A 19922-nucleotide genomic window follows, 5' to 3' on the forward strand; every position below is an offset into this window, starting at 1 on the left:
CCTCGAGCTCACGTGTAATCTCGAAACAGACGGAGACATGAAGACACGGAAACGAAAAAACAAAGATTATGGATAACTTGTTTGACAGGTTAAATGCACCAACCGAATCTGTCCGATCACATTTAGACATTTTGAATGGGTACCCGTTGAAATTTCAGGATGTCAGCGACGACAAGCGTACGGAATGGGTGAAATCACATTCCGATGCGAATGTTTACAAGCAAGATGGCGGGAAGGAAACAACCATGCAAAAAGCATCGGGAACTAAGGAAGAGCGCCCTTCTCCCTTTGTCATTCCAAAGAAGAAGAGACGTACTAACGGTAAATTTTCCGAATAAGTATGAATTCAGGAAAGTGCCGGTTGCCAATACTTGATGTGAACAAAACTGAACATCTGTCGGAACGGAAACAAGTTTTGGCTGCTGATGTTGGCTGATGATGTTAAAATTCAATAAGTCATCAGAGGTGGTCGTTTTAACTTTCTCCTAATTGCGTAAAAGAATTACGTTAACGTTACTGTTATTTTGATTGCTTTAATTTAATTTCACTTTTGATTGTTAAGTGTGTCAAAAGACTTACTATTCCCCCTCTGACAACCATTGCCTGCTCTGGGAAATATAGTGATCATGGACAAGCATGTTTTTATGATGTCAAAATTTATTCAAAATGATCATGGTTTTCTGTTTGTTTTCTGTTACTGTTCCTACTACTGTGTACTATCTATCGCCGTTAGCAATTATCTTTGTTTATAACCTTGGACTTTAATTCTAGTGTTATCAGAATATTATGTAACTAGAAATATTTGTATATGGCCCATGATCTGTACAATGTAACAGATTGTACACTGCAATATTTGAAAGGTACAATCCCGCTGTGCATCATATGCCATTTGAAGAACTGCATCTGTTAAATTATTTAAAAAAAAAATGTTGGTTGCAGTGATAAATCTACATGCGAGTCCCGAGTCCTATACTCTTAGAATTTTGATGGGACTCGCAGAATTTCTGGAAACAGTTCAATTTAACATTGTGGGACTCATTGGTTTTAGCAATACAGTTGAAAAGGACTCATTAAAATAAATTGTAGATGGATCACTGTGGTTGTGATAATATAATCTATTTCCGCAGATGTACTGTTGGATGTGAAGGTGAGCTCGAGAGATTTCCAGCATGAGATACTGCCAGCTATTACCAAAAGTTATCGCCAGCCGCAGTCCAGTTCAAGATTTGTTTACGACCAAGTCCAGACTGTTCAAAACACGTACCTGACAGATGCAGTAAGTCCCAAGTTTCTGAAATATGCAGAACTAGAAAAGAGAAGATTCAAATGTTGATAAATTAAGAGAGGACTGTTTCTTTTTGTATCACTTTAATCCTATCATTCATTAAATGGGAACGGTCCTGACTGAAAAATATAAAAAGAGAGTGAGTATGGTCCATTAAACAGATCTGAAAAGATGTTGATATTAAGTCATTATCATGAGGCTTTTCCCCAAATTTATGTTTTATCAGTACAAGTTCTGTACTGCACACACTTAGCCTTTTCCTGTAGTACTTTTATATCCAATCTCTAAAATGTATGCAGCCCTATAGACTACAGGTCCACTTTCAGGTTTTTTCTGCCATTTAAATTTTAGTATATGTATTTATCATTCAAAGTCTTCTATCCATTAAAAGGAAGTATCTGTAGCGATATTCTTTATATTTATTATACAATATTCTCCTTTGACATATTTTGGATGATTTATTTGCTAACAAGTAACATTCTAATTGTAAACAATAATTGATATTAAAGCCAAAAATAAATTAAAAAAATGTGGGGGGGGTTGATGTTTGATGTATTTGTATCAGAAATGTGTTGATAACATATCTGCTTTGGCCTCTGATTTTGTAACTTTTTTCATCGGACCAGTTTGAAAAAATATACACAATTTCCTGTCATGGCCCTGTTCATGTGTACCCTAACCCTTGTTAATACAATACACAATGGAAGAGACACGTGTGATAATGTAATAGGAAGTTATTCTGTTCTGACGTTTTGTTTAATTAAAACAATATTGTGCACACTTTTAACATTAATATTCATGACTTGTTATGCGATACCAAATGGCAATATTTACAATAGGAGTCAATGAATCGGAAAGTATGATATCATCTGTCTTGTTATCCGATACCAACCTGAAATAATCAATAATTTGTTTGTAATAATATATGGACATGTTTTTCAGTATATGGAAAAGAGGAGGGAGCTGCGTGGGTGTGGATATGTTGAGAAGGAACTATCGGATAGCTTTGCATTTCTATGTATGGACATAGAGAACGAGGAAGAGACCAACAGAATCTGCAGAGAAGGTCTTCATGTAGGAAACAGTAACGATTCTTGTCTAGGACACCCAGAGATGGGTATGTTTTCAGGGAGATAAAAAACACCTAATTTTGTAATTTGATGTACCGTTTTTGACCTAATAAGCGCACTGTGAGGTTTCAAAAACACAAGAGAGATGCACTCAAACCCCTTCCATGCTTAAACTGGCTGAAACAGCATTCAAACTGACCTCCCAAACATTTGTGTAATCTTTCAAAGGATAAATCAAATAACTTAACAGAGACAATTGACCAAATCTTGAATCAGAAGAGGGTGCTAGAGCATTGGCTAACAATGCCTAGTAATATAAACACTAAAGGGCATAATGTCTTTAGGCAAAAAGACTGAAGATTATATAGGGGAGGGGGTTTGTTGCCTATTATATCAAATACGGTAATTAAGAAGCAATTTCATCAATAAAATCCAACAAAAAAATTATAATCAAAATGCTGCGTTGTGTGATTAGACAGCTTTCTATCTTAATTCTGCTATTTTTAGCTCACCTGGCACGAAGTGCAAAGTGAGCTTATGCCGTGGCGCGGCGTCCATCATCCGTCAACTTTTCCTTTAAACAACTTCTTCTGAAAAACGGACAGGCCTAGAGTCATGATATTTGGCTGAAAGCTTCGTTGGTAGGAGCCCTACAAAGTTTGAGAACGAAAATGACCTTGACCTGTTTTCAAGGTCACAGGGGTCAAATATGTCAAAAACTTCAAACGACTTCTTCTAAAGAACTAAAAGGTATAGAATCTTCATATTTGGCTGATGGCTTCCTGGGATAGAGCCCAACAAAGTTTGAGAATGAAAATGACCTTGACCTACTTTCAAGGTCACAGGGGTCAAATGTGTCAAACACTTCAAACGACTTCTTCTGAAGAACTGAAAGGTATAGAATCTTTATATTTGGCTGGTGGCTTCCTGGGATAGAGACCAACAAAGTTTGAGAATGAAAATTAGTTTGACCTACTTTCAAGGTCACAGGGGTCAAATATGTCAAAAACTTCAAACGACTTCTTCTGAAGAATTAAAAGGTATAGAATCTTCATATTTGGCTGATGGCTTCCTTGGATGGAGCCCAACAAAGTTTGAGAATGAAAATTACCTTGACCTTCTTTCAAGGTCACAGGGGTCAAATGTGTCAAACACTTCAAACGACTTCTTCTGAAGAACTGAAAGGTATATAATCTTTATATTTGGCTGGTGGCTTCCTGGGATAGAGCCCAACAAAGTTTGAGAATGAAAACTAGTTTGACCTACTTTCAAGGTCACAGGGGTCATATATGTCAAAAGCTTCAAATGACTTCTTCTGAAGAACTGAAAGGTATAGAATCTTTATTTTTGATTGATGGCTTCCTTGGATAGAGCCCGACAAAGTTTGAGAATGAAAATGACCTTGACCTTCTTTCAAGGTCACAGGAGTCAAATGTGTCAGACACTTCAAACGACTTCTTCTGAAGAACTGAAAGGTATATAATCTCTATATTTGGCTTGTAGCTTCCTAGGAAAGAGCCGAACAAAGTTTGAGAATGAAAATGACCTTGACCTTCTTTTAAGGTCACATGAGGCAGATATGTCAAACACTTTAAACGACTTCTTCTGAAGAACTGGTAGTTATAAAATCTTAATATTTGGCAGGTGGCTTCCTGGGAAAGAGCCAAACAAAGTTTGCGAATGAAAATGACCTTGACCTACTTTCAAGGTCACAGCGTTCAAATATGTCAAACAGTTCAAACAGCTTCTTCTGAAGAATTAAAAGGCATAAAATTATAATATTTGGCTGGTGACTTCCCGGGATAGAGCTCACCAAAGTTTGCAAATGAAAATGACCTCAACCTACTTTAGAGGTCACAGAGGTCAACAACATTTTAATGGATTTGTTCTTGAGAACTAAAAGGAATGGATTCATAAGATTTGGCTGGTAGCTTTTTGGAATAGAGCTAACCAATTTGAGAAGGAAAATGACATTGACCTACTTACAAGATCACAGGGAAAAATATGTCAAGCAACTTCTGAAGAAGAATCAAAAAGCATAGAATCTTATAATAATATTTTGCTGGTAGTTTCAACAGATGGAGCCAACAAAGTTTGCGAGGGAAATATTTTTAGTGCAATATAATATTTAATGAGAATATTTTGCTATGACTGCTTAAATATTCAGGTGAGCGATACAGGCCCTCTTGGGCCTCTTGTCTTTATGATTAGAATTGTGTTCACTGTTCACTTCAATGTTGTTCACATATATCCAAGTAAGCAAACAAACTTAAGGATTTCTGTAAGCCGTAGGTCATATTATTCAAATTTAATTACATATACTTGTATATATGGTATTTTTATTTTTCATTTTTATTGAAACAATCTTTATATCATTGCAGGAATTCATCTATGTAAGCATGCTGACATTTTGAAACCAGTTGGATTAAATTTGGGACATTCTGGACATCTCATTGTCTTTAAAGTCATGAAGGTACATATTTTATAGAGATAAATGAAAAGAAAATTTGGTTCTCAGGCATATTTTTTTTCAAAAGAGATGAGGCAGGGAGGTATTTTTTTTCATTTTACATGTTTTGCCTAACTTGCGACTATTATTTAAGCATGTAAATTAGAATACTGCTAAAATATGTACATGTTAACAGTATATTGTGCAATACATAGGTCTACAAAATCAGTGTATCACAATGACTTCAATTAAATTTAATGTCAAAATGGAAGTCTCCATTAATGTTTGTTCACTGTAAAATATTCAGTGGCATGTATATCCCTGACTATCATATATACGTCTTGTGTAATTAGGGAAAGATTAAATCAGTCATGGAAAACAGAAGTGGGAGTCGCCTTGAGCCCACCCCTAACTTTGACTGTCACCTGTCCTCAACCAGCGGCAATGACCTGGGCTCGCTGAACCACCACAACTTGTACGAGTCGACTCAGGTATGTTGTTTATAGATTAGAACATGACTCGTATATTGTGTTTTTATGTGAAAGTAAAAAATAAAAATAAAAGCATTTCCCTGTAATCCATTGGGATGCAAGAAGTATTTGAAATAATGTAAAAAATATATTTGAAAATACAGAAATACATGGGTGGATGTAATGCTGATATCTGAGATTAGTATGTATTTAAACATTTCGTTTATGTTTGAACCACAAATATAAGGACAATATGATGTTGCACTTCAGATGTTCTTTTAAAATTCACTGACAGTGACTACACTACAGCAGTGAATTTTAACTGTTCTAGTTGTACCTGTATGAGTATGGAGATGAAAATGTCAGAGATGTACCACGGAATGCCTGTCCTGTCGCTGTTGTTAGGTTTACCTATAATGAAAGTCAAAAGGATGTCAAGTCTCCAGATATGAGCAGGTAACTATTTTATATTATGGATCAATTTCAATTGAATTGTTGGAGAACCTTTTCAAACCATAAACTATCAGAAGTAAAAAAAGTAGTGAAATTATTAGAGTTATCTCCCCTATATCAACTGGTGTCTAGTTCTGGTATATTTGGTTTATTAATTTCGGTTTCAGTCCCAGATTTAGACATCTGTTGCCTTTCGCTGTTAAGTGATTTTGTATGTTTGCTTCTGTCGGAATATACCAGGCGCTAATAACAAGCTCTTGAGTAACTCGGATATCAATTTCCTTTTTAAACAGGAATAGCATAAAACCTAAAGGTGTTCCAAATTTCACATGGGAATGAATCAGGCACCTTTGAGGTTCCCAAAGGGGTAAACTGCTATATTATATTTATTGCTATTGATTGATTTAGATATTTTATGTCTGACCAAGGACTATAGTTAATATTTGCGTATAGTGCACACTTTTTTTATAGAAAAATTGAAGTGTCAAAAAAGGTGTGTGTGTACACAATACTCACAAACAATCCAAAACCAGTCCTTGGTCACGACTATTTATCTTAAATTTTTTGAGGATTTTTCAAAAATATTTTTAAATATGCTCGCAGCAATAAACTGCTAATATTCATTGAATAACTCCTGATTGCATTGCCAATTTAACAAATATGAAAAGTTGGAAGTTTAAGCCATATTATATTGATAGAATCTGATAAATAATCTTGAGTAAAGTAGGCCCAACTTTTCAGGATGTTGCATTGTGAATTGATAAATACCACGTATGGGGGAACATAAGAGTTGCATCATATTTAGCACTCTAGGGTATAAATGTGGTTCTTGTGTAAAATCATGCTGAACTATTCAATCTTGACAGTAGGAATGTGTCAAAACAACATGAGTAAAGTGGCGAAGTTAGCAAGTTTGTGTACCGCAAAGAGTCAAGCTCGCGTGATACTATTAACCGGCAGGAATTTACAAGGTGACATCCATGCGAATTGAACCGATTATGAAAAAAGTTTGAGTTTGAAAAATAAATATTAACAGGCTCAAAACAGCCAAATGCATTCCTATCTTTTCTTTTCAAAGGAGAATTGCTGAAATCACAATTGTTTGGCGTTCTTCATGTCTGACGAATTCGGCTGTTGGCGGTCCTTCTCGGACCTGTTTGAGTGACTACCTTAAAATGTACACACTCTGCCGATGTCGATGTCTGATTCATTCGGATTTGCAGACGATCAGAAAACTACTTGGAAAAATGTATTATATAACAAACAAAAAAGTGAAAGATTTATCCGTATATAAGATTAATTTTTTTCTGAAATTTATTGTTGTGAAAACAGCGTCGTTATATTCCAATTGCCTGTTCTGCCCACGCAGGTGAACATGTCAGTGCGCAGATCTCCCCATATTCGAGGTGTCGGTCAACGCTAACGTTATATTTGCCACATGGTTTCTTATTAATTCCTTATGTTGGCATGTCTACCAGGATGTGTATGTATTTATACCTGGTCATTGTTTACCATTTTGATTGACAGGTGGAAATATATCAGTTGTAGCTTGGTCAATGATTTATCTGAAAATTATCATACAGAATGATTGGGTGACTTTCATGTCATTTTGACATATTTCTATATATTTTTGTAAAATAATTTTTTCTGTGTTTGAAAATTGTTCTATTATGGATTAAAACTATTTGAAAAGGGTTCTCTTAGAAACATAGAATTATACATGTCATATAATAACTATATGTCTGGTTTTAGTCCAAAGTTTTCAATGCGGTCGCCACTATCGGTGAAACCAATCCCAATCTCTCCACAAATCAAGACCGAGAGTCAGAACTTTGTGGTATGGACTGGTCATCTAACAGTCAAAGGGTTGTATGCTTGCTCAGTAGAAATGATATCCAAAGCTGGACATGCAAAGCCTTCCAGAATGTAAGTATTACTTTAACTATTCATGACAACATTTAATCAAGACTTGGAGCTAAACTCATTGGAATTGTTAAAGTTGTGCTTAAATTTGAGGTTCTGTATATAGTTAAGTATGAGAATACTTCGGATGACATTCTTTGTTAGGCTCCCAATGTCAAAGTCTATTTATAGATCAGCCTCATTGCAAAGGTGATATTCCATTCTTTAAAGGGGCATCACGCTGAAGTAACTTTTTTTTTTGTCTTTTTTCCAAATACTACATAAACATATCAAGTGAGACTCCTTATGGAAAATGCCGATCGGATTTGGCTGAAATAGATTCATAAAAATGATTAAATCTAAGATAATCATCGGTATTTCTACCTGTCTGACCAACGTTTTGTTCAGGGATTTCCCTCTACTAGCGCATGCGCATAGCACACCATTTCTTTGTAAACAAAATGACTGGCCGTGTGAAGTAAGCCAAAGAAAAGTGTTGTACCGTGTCAGCTACGAAGCGAATAGTTGCCAAATGGTCAAAAGATAGCGCAAGGGGTACGTTACGGAATCATTATTGCCAGTGGGAAGTATTCAAAGCAGAAAATAACTGCCCTAGCAGTCAGTACGGTGCATGTTTTCTTCCGGATAGCGGCCGGTTAAGCTGAAATAAAATCGACAGAAATGCTAGCGCTGTTTATGTTATGAATAAATATCTAAAACTATTAACCTCGCTAGTATCATTGTGTGAGTTTGAACACAGATGAACTTAGTTTAATATGTTAATGGGCATGTATCGGAGAGAGTTTACTTTGTGTTTTTTTTAATTATACAGTGGTTTATGCAAACGAAAGGGATAAGTGACTGGTTAGTTTGATTTTGCCATGAGGCCCCCCAAGGGATAACTGCTGTGATGGCCACGGCGTATTCTGTTCTCTGATCCTCTGTCGGTGCTCGGGGTCAAATGAGATACGTGCGCTATTAGATTTACATAATTTATAATATTACCGGGATCAGTAAAATGGTATGATTTAATTATATTGCTGAATTAAACGATTGTTTTTTGTTTTGACATGCAAGTTTTAAATTAGTACTAATATAATACCCGGCCTGCCCTGGCGCGACGACGCAATATATAAAAAAAAAATCGCTCTTCGTCAGAAAGCTACGTTATCGCAGCTAGATTAAAAATGTCAAAATGACGGACCAGGATGAATAACTGAGGAAGGAGAACCTACTTCTAGTAAATAGGATCGCATAACACTTTTTTTTTAAATCGTAATTTTTCAACAGTTCATGTTTTCATATGATGTTGACTTAGAATGTATGATCATGTAACAACCTTTTCTCTATAAAGAATAAATTTTCGACTTCAGATAGAATCGGAATACGTATTGAAAACAGGGGAAAAAATATTTGATTACGTTATAAAAATGGCGCGTGCTGCCGATAACTACGGCTTCTGTTTCGGACCAAAGGAACTGATTAAAGAAAAGTTGTCTCAGCATAAAAAGGTCCATTTAAAAGTATGCTTTAATCTCTGTAAAGTATTGAAAAAATATAATTATCAAGTATCTCAACACGTTCCTTATTGACACATATTCTACATGTACACGTAGTGGTTTTGCCATACAGTTTATTGTGTGTGATGGTTAATATGACTTCCTAAATGTTAGCGTTTGGAGACAGTGAAAGTGGGAAAGAGAGTATACATAGATTTATATTCATGGTCTAGAAAAAAAATGGCCAAAGACATTGAGTTGTTTAATGTAATAAATAAATTCACAAACGTTTCCTTTTTATATTCGCGTGTAGTTTGTCATTGCATATATGCACTTTATGTAAACATTTGAAAAGGGATATTCGTCTCGTGAATATTCCTTTTTACAGAAAGGTTTGTCCCATTGTTGAGGGAGTGTTTAGCCCCGTACCACCTGTACCGGTCACGGGAGAAGGCTGTGATAAATTGTAAAAACTTGTGCCCCATCCTTTGTTTAATTTTATTGGCAACAAATTTATGTTAAAAGCTAAATAAATTTAAATTCTTAATATTGGCAAGTGTGCAATTAACTTCTGATGATGAATAATTACTGTTCAATAAGTTTGAATACGGAATTAGAAATCATATAACTTGGTTTCATAGTGCGGTAAGAAGTTGCAGTTGCCTGACGGCCCCTCTCTGAGGGCCCCTTTGTAAACCGTTTCATCTCGCTCGCACCACTTGTGTTTGCTGCCTAATCAGGTGACGTTATCGGCGCTATTTTTAGCCGGGCTTTCCCGAACAATTCAAGTGGTCAAACTGGACATTTGGAACGGACTATGAATATGGGGATAGCGAGGTAACATAAGTGGAAGTGCATACAATACATACATTCATTAAAAAAAAAACGCCTTTTCACGTGATGTCCCTTTAAAAAGTTTTCTTTGTTATTATACCCCCTGCAACGATGTTCAGCTTGTGTGTCTGTCTGTTCGTCAGTAGATTTGTTTTGTCTTGACAACTCCTTCTAAAGTAATTCACCGATCTCAGGGAAATTTTCCAGATATGATAACTACCACCTGAAGTTGTGCATCCAGGTATTATTTTTTCATTCTGACTTATTTTTACGAAGTTGTGGCCCTTTGTTGAAAAATCCTGAAACTTTTTGTCCGGGCAATTCCTTCTCAAGTTATGGATCGATTTCAACAAAACTTTCCATATACGATAACTACCACCTTTTTTTTACAGAGTTATTGCCCTTTGTTGAAAAATGCTTTCCCACACAACTTCTCCAAAACTTCTGGGCTAATTTCAATGAAAGTTTCACATATGATAACTACCACCTGATACTGTGCATCCAGGTTTTATTTTTTCAGTCTGTCCCTTTTTTTGGAGTAATGGCCTTTTGTTGAAAAATGCTTGTCCTGACAACTCCTCCAAGACTTATGCGGCCAATTTCAACAGAAGTTTTCAGATATGATAACTTCCCCTTTATGTTGTGCATCCAGGTTTTTTTCTCAACCCTTTTTTAAGGAGTTCTGGTCCTTTGTTGAAAAATTCTTGTCCTGTCAACTTTTTTTAATCTACTGGGCCAATTTCATTTTTTTTACAGATATGGTAACTGTCCCCAGAGGTTGTGCATCCAAGTAGTACCTTTTCATTCCAACCCTTTTAAAAGGAATTATGGCCCTTGGTTGAAAAAACCTTTGTCTGCCTCAATAAACTGCTGTGCCGATTTCAATGAAAGTTTACACATTGTAATTACCCCCTGATGTTGTTCATCATGCTATTATTAATTTTTTTTCAACCCTTTTTAAGGCTTGTTAAAAATCTTTGTCCTGATGTCTTTTCCTTAACTAATAGGACAATTTTAGCAAAACTGGTTCATCTGGGCTAACAAGATTTGGTATGTTAGTGTGTTTTGGCATGGGGAGGGAGTACAGGAAGTATGTCAGTGACCAGTATATGCTTAAATAATTGTACAGCTCAGTCAATAAAGAAATCATTACTGGTGGGAGACTGGGTTGCTTTGCAATGCTTTGCCTTAGTAAGCCTTTACCTTACAGTTCTAGTTTATAGATTGAATAACATTTCAAATGATGCCACCAGTTGCTGTTCAATTGTTTGCACCAATTTTAAAAGAATGTACTGCTTTCATAAACATATTCATGTTTTTCTGTAGCCATTTAGCATCCTCAAATTTTCAGTCGTTATACTCACTTGTGTTTTCTGCACCCCTGGAATATATTTTGACAGTTGCTAGGCTGATACTTTAAAGATTACAGAGGAACGACACCTGACTTTAACTGTTAAACTGCTGCATGAATCTATTGATGTACAGCAAAAGATCAAGCTAGTCGTTTTGTATTATCCACAAGTTGGCATGTACAGAGCGATTAATTTTGTCATGACTTTCCCGAGGTGCAGGGAATGCAAATAACTGGCCTTTGGGTTACCTTTTTAACTCGGTTGGTGTGATTATGAATTATGTCACTTTGTTTCCTAACACTGTTTATCTAATCTCTGCAATTCAACAGTGGTAAGGGAGTCAACATCACACACAAGATGCCGATAGCTCAGGCGAGGAAGAAGTACCTCCAGAGGGTAACGTCGTTAGACAGGAAGCACGAGGGATACTGGAATGGTTACTATATCAATGTGTGTGAACTTCATCCTGTCAAACCTGAGGGCAAGTCACACTTCCAGAAGGTTATGAACTACCTAGGAAAGCACAACTGTGTAGGTGCTTCAACTGATATGTTTCCATCAATGTTATTGATAATTTCAATTCATCTATACCATTGCACTTTGTTAATGCTTTGACTAAGCTCAAACCAAGTGATTATTTAAGATGATTAAAACGAAAGAAATTGTTCCAGTTGAAATAATTACCTAGCTGGGATGTTGCTGAGTTAGAAATGAATATGTTTAAATTAAGAATTGATTATATCTTTGTCAATATTCAGCTTCCTGTTTTATGAGCCATGACACAAAATAAATGTAAGCTGTTAAGATGTCTTGAAATTATTGGCTAGTAAGCTCTTGGAAACCAAAAAAAAGCATACCAGTTAGATGAGTCGAGAGTTGTGCTAGATGGTTTAGGGGTATTTCATAGGATCAGGCAAGATACCCAACTAATCTCATTGAAAACATTATTAAGTATTTCCAAATTGATGTTCGTAATTTCTTAGACCCTAAACAAGGGTATCTACTTCTACTAGATATTTCACATTTAATATTTGTCAGTGTTGTATGTTTATGTTGGTGCACTATGTTATGGTTCATACATCTCTTTGTAGGTTGCTATTAGGAAGCTAGAGAAGGATGTTGTGTTACTACTACTGACAGCCAGTGAACTCACATTCCAGCTGGGTAAGTATACACAATCACATCGATTTGTAGTCTGAATTATTCTGACGTTTTATCGACTTTTTTATATCGGTCTGTCGTCAATTAACGTCAGAATTCCGGCCCTCTATAATATGCGGGAAATAAGCGACCCGCACCCGGGTCGCGTTTCAAACTGATATTTTAGAAACAAATCGTCACTTTTACACACATGTCGCACATGGATCGAAAGATCTATTCTTTATGCACAAGATGAACATAAATAACATGCCTCAAACAACCAATACAATCACTAAAAACATATTTTTTCAAACTTACTCTGTTTTACTCTAGTTTTTTTATAGCCCCACCTTCTAATGCCACGTGACTAAAATCTTGCCGGCCTACGTCATAACGTTGGGAAATACCTTCGGTAACGCGAGATCTCGTCAAGTCATGTGACATTGCTCATGCCCTAATTTCAATTAAAAGCATGGGTTGGTATAGAAAACGTTGGAAAATACTTTTCGTTATGATCTTTGAAACATGTTATTGATACCACCTAGTGCATAAAGAATAGATCTTTCGATCCATGTATGACATGTGTGTGAAAGTGATGATTTGTTTCTAAAATATCAGTTTGAAGTGTGACCCGGGTGCGGGTCGCTTATTTTCTGCATATTATAGAGGGCCGGAGTTCTGACGTTAATCGACGACAGACTGATTAATCTTACTCCAGTGGTAAGGATTTGGCAGCTTAAACTGTGGCTCTGCCATTTGATGATGCAATCCTTTTGTAAAATATTGACATTTTCTGAATACATGGGCCTGTGAGTCTGCCATTCCTGCTCCTGCCTATAGCAATAGCAGACCTCAAAAGGTTACTCTTATTTGCTGGAAATTACAAAATCAGCAAGATGGGGAAATATTATATTAAACCATTTCTTATATACGATGGGGAAACCTGTGAAGTGCAGGAAAAAATTACTTGATTTATTGTAGCAATTCATGTCCTTTATTTGATATTCCTCCTGCCAAAGGATTGTAATATTGTAACAAGACATTCGGCTATACATGTATTAAAGCAGTGGATAGAAATATTCCAACAGTATGGTTGATTTACAGGGACTTTTTAAGGTCAATTTGGGGGTTTCCCTTGATAATTTCTGCTGTTCTAAAGTTAATACAAAATTGCTTTATTTTCCCAAAATCATGCTTTTTATAGGTAATATTTTCCCAAATTAAAAGGCTAAGGCCCCTGTGGAAAAGAGATAGAAAAATCACTGATTAATGATAGGCTTGATACTTTGATCTTTAAAGGGTTGCATTGATATGAAATTTGTAGGTACATTGGACCGATAATATAGGGAATATTTGTACTGATGAGTTGTTCGTTTTGTGTGTAAATAACAAGTTTTACTGATATGTCTTTATGTTTCAGGGTTGACCAAGCCACATCAATATCCTGTGATTCTGTACAGCATATTTCTCTCCAGGACTTCAAGAAAGCATGGTATAAACCAAGACTGTCCAGAGATATATGATGTTTGATGTTTGATGCAGCACACAATGATAATCCTGTAGCAGACAATTATAGTTTCTGCTAGAACAGTATTGAAGTTGGGATATATATTTATTATTTGGGATATATATATCTAAGTAACAAATTAAAGAGCCCGATAAAATTAGGAAATTTCTTTCAAAATATGCTCATAAACGGCCCTTATAAAAACAAAATCTGTGTTTATTGCCCAAATTTACAGGTTTTCCTGTTTTAACTCTCGGTTTTTCGACACAATGACATATCCGACCAAATGATCCTGTTTTTCTTGATGTGGGTATAGGCTTTTGTAGTCAAATATCTACCCCACCCCTAGATGGCAAAATAAAGAAAAAACAACTCTGTCTCATATGATGGTTGTTGGAAAATCACTTGGTCTATTTTCCATTCTTCAAATTTAAATAAAAATGTTACTTGGTAATTTAAAATGCTGATATATTTTTCAATGGTATGGTGTAATGTCATTATTTTAAACTGATGCACTTCTATATAGATATATTTATTTTCACAGGAGCTGTTCAAACTGATCCTTTGATCCAGTCAGTAATTACTATACCACCAGCTGGCTTAGCAAAAAGTGTGAGCTCTGATCCCCGCCTAAGAGAAAAAACTAAACCCCTTCACATCAACCTCCCTCCCTCAAGTGTACCCCATCAAGGTTTTTCAGAAAACTCAATACATTCCACTACAGCTAGCCCTAGTCACAACTTCCCTAGTCCCATCTATGTACATATGCCCCCACCTCCCTCCCCAACTAAAGGAATGAGGTTAGCAACAAGAGTTTCTCCATTGGTAGGGGTGGCTCCAAAGAGGTGGACAGCATCTTCCCCTCCTCCTGTACTTATCCTTCCAGCTTTCTTTCCCAGTCAGCCTCCCCCACCCCTGACACCTCCAGTGATGGCCCCAACCTCACCCATCCAAGGTCTAAGGTCACCTGTGCATGCCCCCATGTCACCAATTAATCCTTGGACACTAATTCCTCCCCCTCCTCCCCCACCCCCCAGGACCCCGACCCCAGGGATAACTCCTGACAGTCCATACTTCTCACAATCAGTGGACGTCGTGCAGTCTTTATATAGTCCCGTAACAAGTCCAGTTACAAGTCCTATGAACCGTTCAGCATCTCCTTCCCAGTCACTGCAGTACTGTCTGCCCCAGACTAGGCCAATACATAACAGTAGTGTGTATATGGGTGCAATTGGACAGCCATCCTCCCCAAGAGATCCCAGAGATCCACGAGACCGTGCCAGAGACCCAAGGGACAGAGATCCACGCCACACAAGAGATTATCCAAGGAGCCCACGAGAGCATGCCTGGGACCCACGGGCTGGCAGTGGCTACATATCTCAAGTGTCGCAGTCAGTGAACAGAGACCCTGTCCTAGATGGAGGAAAAAGCCCTGTATCCTCAGGTCCACTCACCTCTAGTCCACAACATCCTACCCAGCCTCCTCCAAAACTCCAGACTCCTCCTCCTCCTTCTTCTCCCAGACATGGTGATTGTTTATTATACTCCTATTAACCATCTCAATTTTACCAGTATTTATGTATGTATTTAATCTTTATCTCTCAGTTAGGAGAGCTTTGTTACCGCAGGAGCGAAAACATTTTGCCAAGAAAAATGCATACAGGTTTTTGAATTTGTAATAATCTTTGAGTTACGAACTTGGTGATATCAGAATGTGATATCAGATTGCAAGTTGAACAAGCCTAGATGAATTACTTACAAATTTGAATTTTTAGAAATTTGTACATCAAACTTTTTTGAAACAACACAAACTGGTATGTTCTACTTGAAGTCATCAATCGTTGAAATGACTATATAAATTTTCCATGAACATTTATGATGGCACATTTGACCTGTGGGAATAAATTATATTATTCTTTGTGTAAATTTAAATTATTTTAAGTTAACTTTTGAAACAAAATTTGCCAATAAGTAGTAAAAAACGATAAGTTACTAAACATTTTTATGCAGATTGGTATCAATTGTTAGTGTAATCTTTTAGAATTCTCATCTCACTTAAAGCAGAAACAAAAACATGTGCTCAAATTGTATTGATAAAATTGTTATTTTGCTTTTCCTTTTCTAGCAAGTTTTATTTGAAAGGAGCTGACATATCAACTGTTACACCACTTAATACATGTTGATAACTTTTTGTTGTTGTCTCAATTTCTTCAGAATCGGAAGGAACACGATTTGAATCACCACGGCACTTTTCTAGTTATCCACCCAAAACCAGCCTCCTATTGTGCGATCAGATCAAGTCAGAATTCACAAAGCAAGCAAAACTGCTAGAATCAATAGCGCATCGAAATTTGACTAAGTCTCGAACACTGACAAATCAATCAAATGGTCTCTTTAGTATGAGTTCAGACAGTGAGTCCGAGATGTCGGACACGGAGATGAATCGTATTGTTAAAAGATTCTGTGTACCGACGGACGACTCCATGGACACAGAAAACAGTGCCAAGGGAAGCCCTTCAAAACCATTACAGGAGGAATCCTGCATTGAAGAAGTTATGCATATGAAAGAACTTCTGAACAAAAGTTTGGAAAAGGCAACTGTAAAAAAGACAGGAAAAATAAAAGACTTGCAGAAGCAGGAAGCGGAAGCAATGCGACAGTTGCTAAATAGTGTCTCGTGTGACAAAAATCTGCAACAGAAAGGAAAGGTTATAGCAGGGTGCAAGCAGAAGCAATCAACTTTATCAGTGAAACCGTTGCCACATAAAAATGATCGGGAGAAAAAAGTCTCAAAGACATGTAGGGACAAAACCATAAGTTCTAAGCTTGAAAAGCTTGATTCCAAAAAACCAAGAGAGCGTAGTCATTCTCAAAGTGAGTCAACACGACAACTTATCTGTAAGGAAAAAGAGCGAAATAGTCATTCTAAAAGTGAGTCGACTAGGCAAAGTGGCTGTAAAGAGCAAGAACAAAAACCTATCCTGTCTAAAAAGCCAATATCTGGAAATGAAAGTGAGTATAACCTAGCAAACAGTAACCAGAAGCACATCTCAAAATCAAAAACTTCTGACAAAAAATGTGCAAAACCACGGGAGGAAGCCTGTTCATCTAAGGCTGCCAGTTATGAAAAGATCTTGGAGGAAACAAAAGAACAAAAATCTATTAAAAGTAGATCAAGAACATCCAGCACCAGTTCACAAAGCAGCCGTGGTATTACCGACGGCAAAAAGTCTGTCGCAAAATCTTCTGCTCCTAAGCCTTCAAAAAACCCGGAGCAGGCCGATACAAAACCGGATAGACTGAAAACATTTTCAGAAAAGTATGAAGAGTCTTGTTCAAAGAAAAAGCAAAAGGTGGATCAAAAGACATTGCCAAAACATAAAATTTCAACAAGTATCAAAAGTTCCCCTGTGATAGCAATGAAAATGGACATATCATTACCAGTGATGGCTAGCAAATCGCAAACTAAGACACTCCATCCAGAACCTCCATCAAGGGTAAGCAAGTCATCCTCCAGCAAAGTCCGGGCTCGCGCTTACAGTTCTAGTGAAGTAGGGAATAGTGTTAAAGTTTGTGATGAGCAAGTGAACAGTGCCCCAAAGAAGGCAAAACTAGACCCTGCAATTAGCTCTGGGAAAAAATCCAGTTTGTGGTGCGATGTCAACGTGAATTCAGACGCATCGAAAAAACCTGTTCCCAAGATCGACGAGAAACAACAGACCAATGAAAAGAAGCTGTCCTTCAAGATCAAGGGACAAAAATCTTTACTGCAGAAAGATCCTCTGAGTGTCAACAAGGGAAGCAAAAGGTATATTTTAAACACCTTTCTTATTATTCACTAACATTATATACTGTGATTGTGTATGCGGTAAAAGCTTTTTTGAATGGAAAATTGTCACAATGTAGTGGCAATATGTAATGAGCTTGATTGGCTGTATCCTATTCATAAAGATATATATAGGTTACTTTGTCCCGTCTTTTGTCCCGTCTTTTCCACGTTCACCTCACTGTCTTTAGATAGACTTTGTATTTGGCTCATTTTCTTTGGTTAGACTGTGTTTAAGTAGCTCTATTTCCATCAAAGCAGGGACATACCTTTTACGTACAGTTCCTAGTTTGATATAACTACATTTCTATAACATGTTAATACAACCAGCCTTTCAACATATACCATTAAGCACCTATTTAATGATTATGAAAAGATTCTTGTTACACAACCAATATGACGAATCAATGATTAGTACAGTATGAATAATGTACTCTGTCACCTCCATCAGACAAATTACCAGTGAAGCATGTGTAGCAATTGCAAGAACCTTCTCATAATCAATGCTTACCAACCTGAAGAAAATGTTTAGAAACCTATTTATTGAATTTGATACTTACTATTAATTGATGTGCTTGTGTGTAAAAATGCTTTTATCATATGACACGGACTAACGTTACTTTGGAAACAGTGCTTGGGATACTCCTAAAGAGTTTTTTCCAGAATGAGGGATTGTGTACATTTACATGTCCTCATCTAAATTTTGAAGCTCTGCCTACATTTGTATATTCCCCCCACTTCCACTTTTTTTAAACCTGGAGAAAACACTGATTTATCTATAATGGCATGACAATGCCATGGAAAAAAACACAGAAGAATAGATATAATACCAGTGTTCCAACTAAACGGTAGATCCATAGACGTTCACCTGGAAAGCCAGTAGGTATATTGGAATAGTTTACTTATAGACCAAGTTGTCTGAAGTTATTTCCTAAGACATATTTAATTCAATGATAAGTACATGTGTAGTAGGGAGTGAAAACGTCCTCTGTGAATTTACTTGTCATTATTCCATGTTATTGAACACTAAATATAGAAGTTAAATTTTCCTGGTCATGGTCTGGTTTAAAACAGCTTTAAACAATATTTAGTGGTTTATATCTATAAAGAAAAAAAATATAGAAACAGATGTCATATGATCAAAGTTTTTTGACCTTTGTTGTATTATGTATTTATACCTGTATCATGTCTACTCAGTTTAATACTTATATATATATTTGTGTATCCTAACCATCTGTACCCAAATGTGTGCTTATATAATCATCACTCATGCAGAGGTCTTAAGTGTGGAAAATCATCTTCATCATCATCTTCGTCATCGTTGTCATCATCTGCTAAAAGAACAAATGCGGTCAAAGAAAAGCGAAAGATAAAATCAGGGGTCGGAACCAATCGTGAAAAGTGTTCAATAGAAGGTGACACATGAAAATCACTCAGTTGCTTGTTCCTGGTCATCCCAATTCATATCCTAGTTCATACTCACACATGTTTTCAGGGTTAGACACGTGCACTAACTTGTTTTGCTTGGTAGTTCACAGGACTAGTTGAATAGATTATTTACTAGTCCTACCTCAATGTAACTAGTCTTAAGATTTTCCGATTAGGAAACACTGCGACCTACAGCACGAAACATCAAAAGTAATCGACTGTAGGGGACTTATTAACTACTGCCTTAAAATAAATTTTAGGAAAATTTTGACAATTATTATGTAATGTATCTTATTTTAAGCAGTTTTCTAAAATCTAAAAAGCAATATTCTTTTTCACAAGTCCAAAGGACCAGTTAGGTAAGGTGATTCACTAGTCCTTGCTGAAATCTACTAGTCCAGGTCTAGCAGACTAGTGTTAGTATCGAACCCTGATGTTTGTATTAATCATTTGTTTTACTCATTCATGTTTTTTTACTAATAACTATATGCATCACTTGTTTTAAAATGTTCAGTGTTTCACTTTTACTTGTTTACTAACAATTTGTTTTCAGATTATCGGGCTTTGTCACTTTAAGTGTATTTCTCTATCAAGTTATTAAAGATGCATGTGATCTATAATGAGTTTCTTTACCCGTTAATTGGTAACATAAACTGTTAATATCAGTGGCAAGATATTACAATACGGATGAATTTCACCATTTCTTA

The 19922-nt window shown here is 36.4% G+C and overlaps 1 protein-coding gene across 1 annotated transcript in view; it reads left to right on the plus strand.

Moving 5' to 3' along the window:
- The window catches only part of LOC110465158 (serine-rich adhesin for platelets-like), a 26433-nt gene continuing 6511 nt past the window's right edge, over window positions 1–19922 (plus strand). The window contains exons 1-13 of the mRNA XM_021520779.1: window positions 1–321; window positions 1128–1276; window positions 2228–2402; window positions 4737–4828; window positions 5158–5295; window positions 5606–5730; window positions 7480–7653; window positions 11644–11845; window positions 12406–12478; window positions 13875–13946; window positions 14506–15489; window positions 16176–17769; window positions 19063–19202. Coding sequence (XP_021376454.1) covers window positions 69–321; window positions 1128–1276; window positions 2228–2402; window positions 4737–4828; window positions 5158–5295; window positions 5606–5730; window positions 7480–7653; window positions 11644–11845; window positions 12406–12478; window positions 13875–13946; window positions 14506–15489; window positions 16176–17769; window positions 19063–19202 — 4171 coding nt within the window. The 5' untranslated portion in view covers window positions 1–68. The remainder of the gene's footprint in view (window positions 322–1127; window positions 1277–2227; window positions 2403–4736; window positions 4829–5157; window positions 5296–5605; window positions 5731–7479; window positions 7654–11643; window positions 11846–12405; window positions 12479–13874; window positions 13947–14505; window positions 15490–16175; window positions 17770–19062; window positions 19203–19922) is intronic.

Source organism: Mizuhopecten yessoensis, unplaced genomic scaffold, assembly GCF_002113885.1.
Source record: "Mizuhopecten yessoensis strain PY_sf001 unplaced genomic scaffold, ASM211388v2 scaffold11059, whole genome shotgun sequence".
In the NCBI taxonomy this organism is placed as follows: domain Eukaryota; kingdom Metazoa; phylum Mollusca; class Bivalvia; order Pectinida; family Pectinidae; genus Mizuhopecten; species Mizuhopecten yessoensis.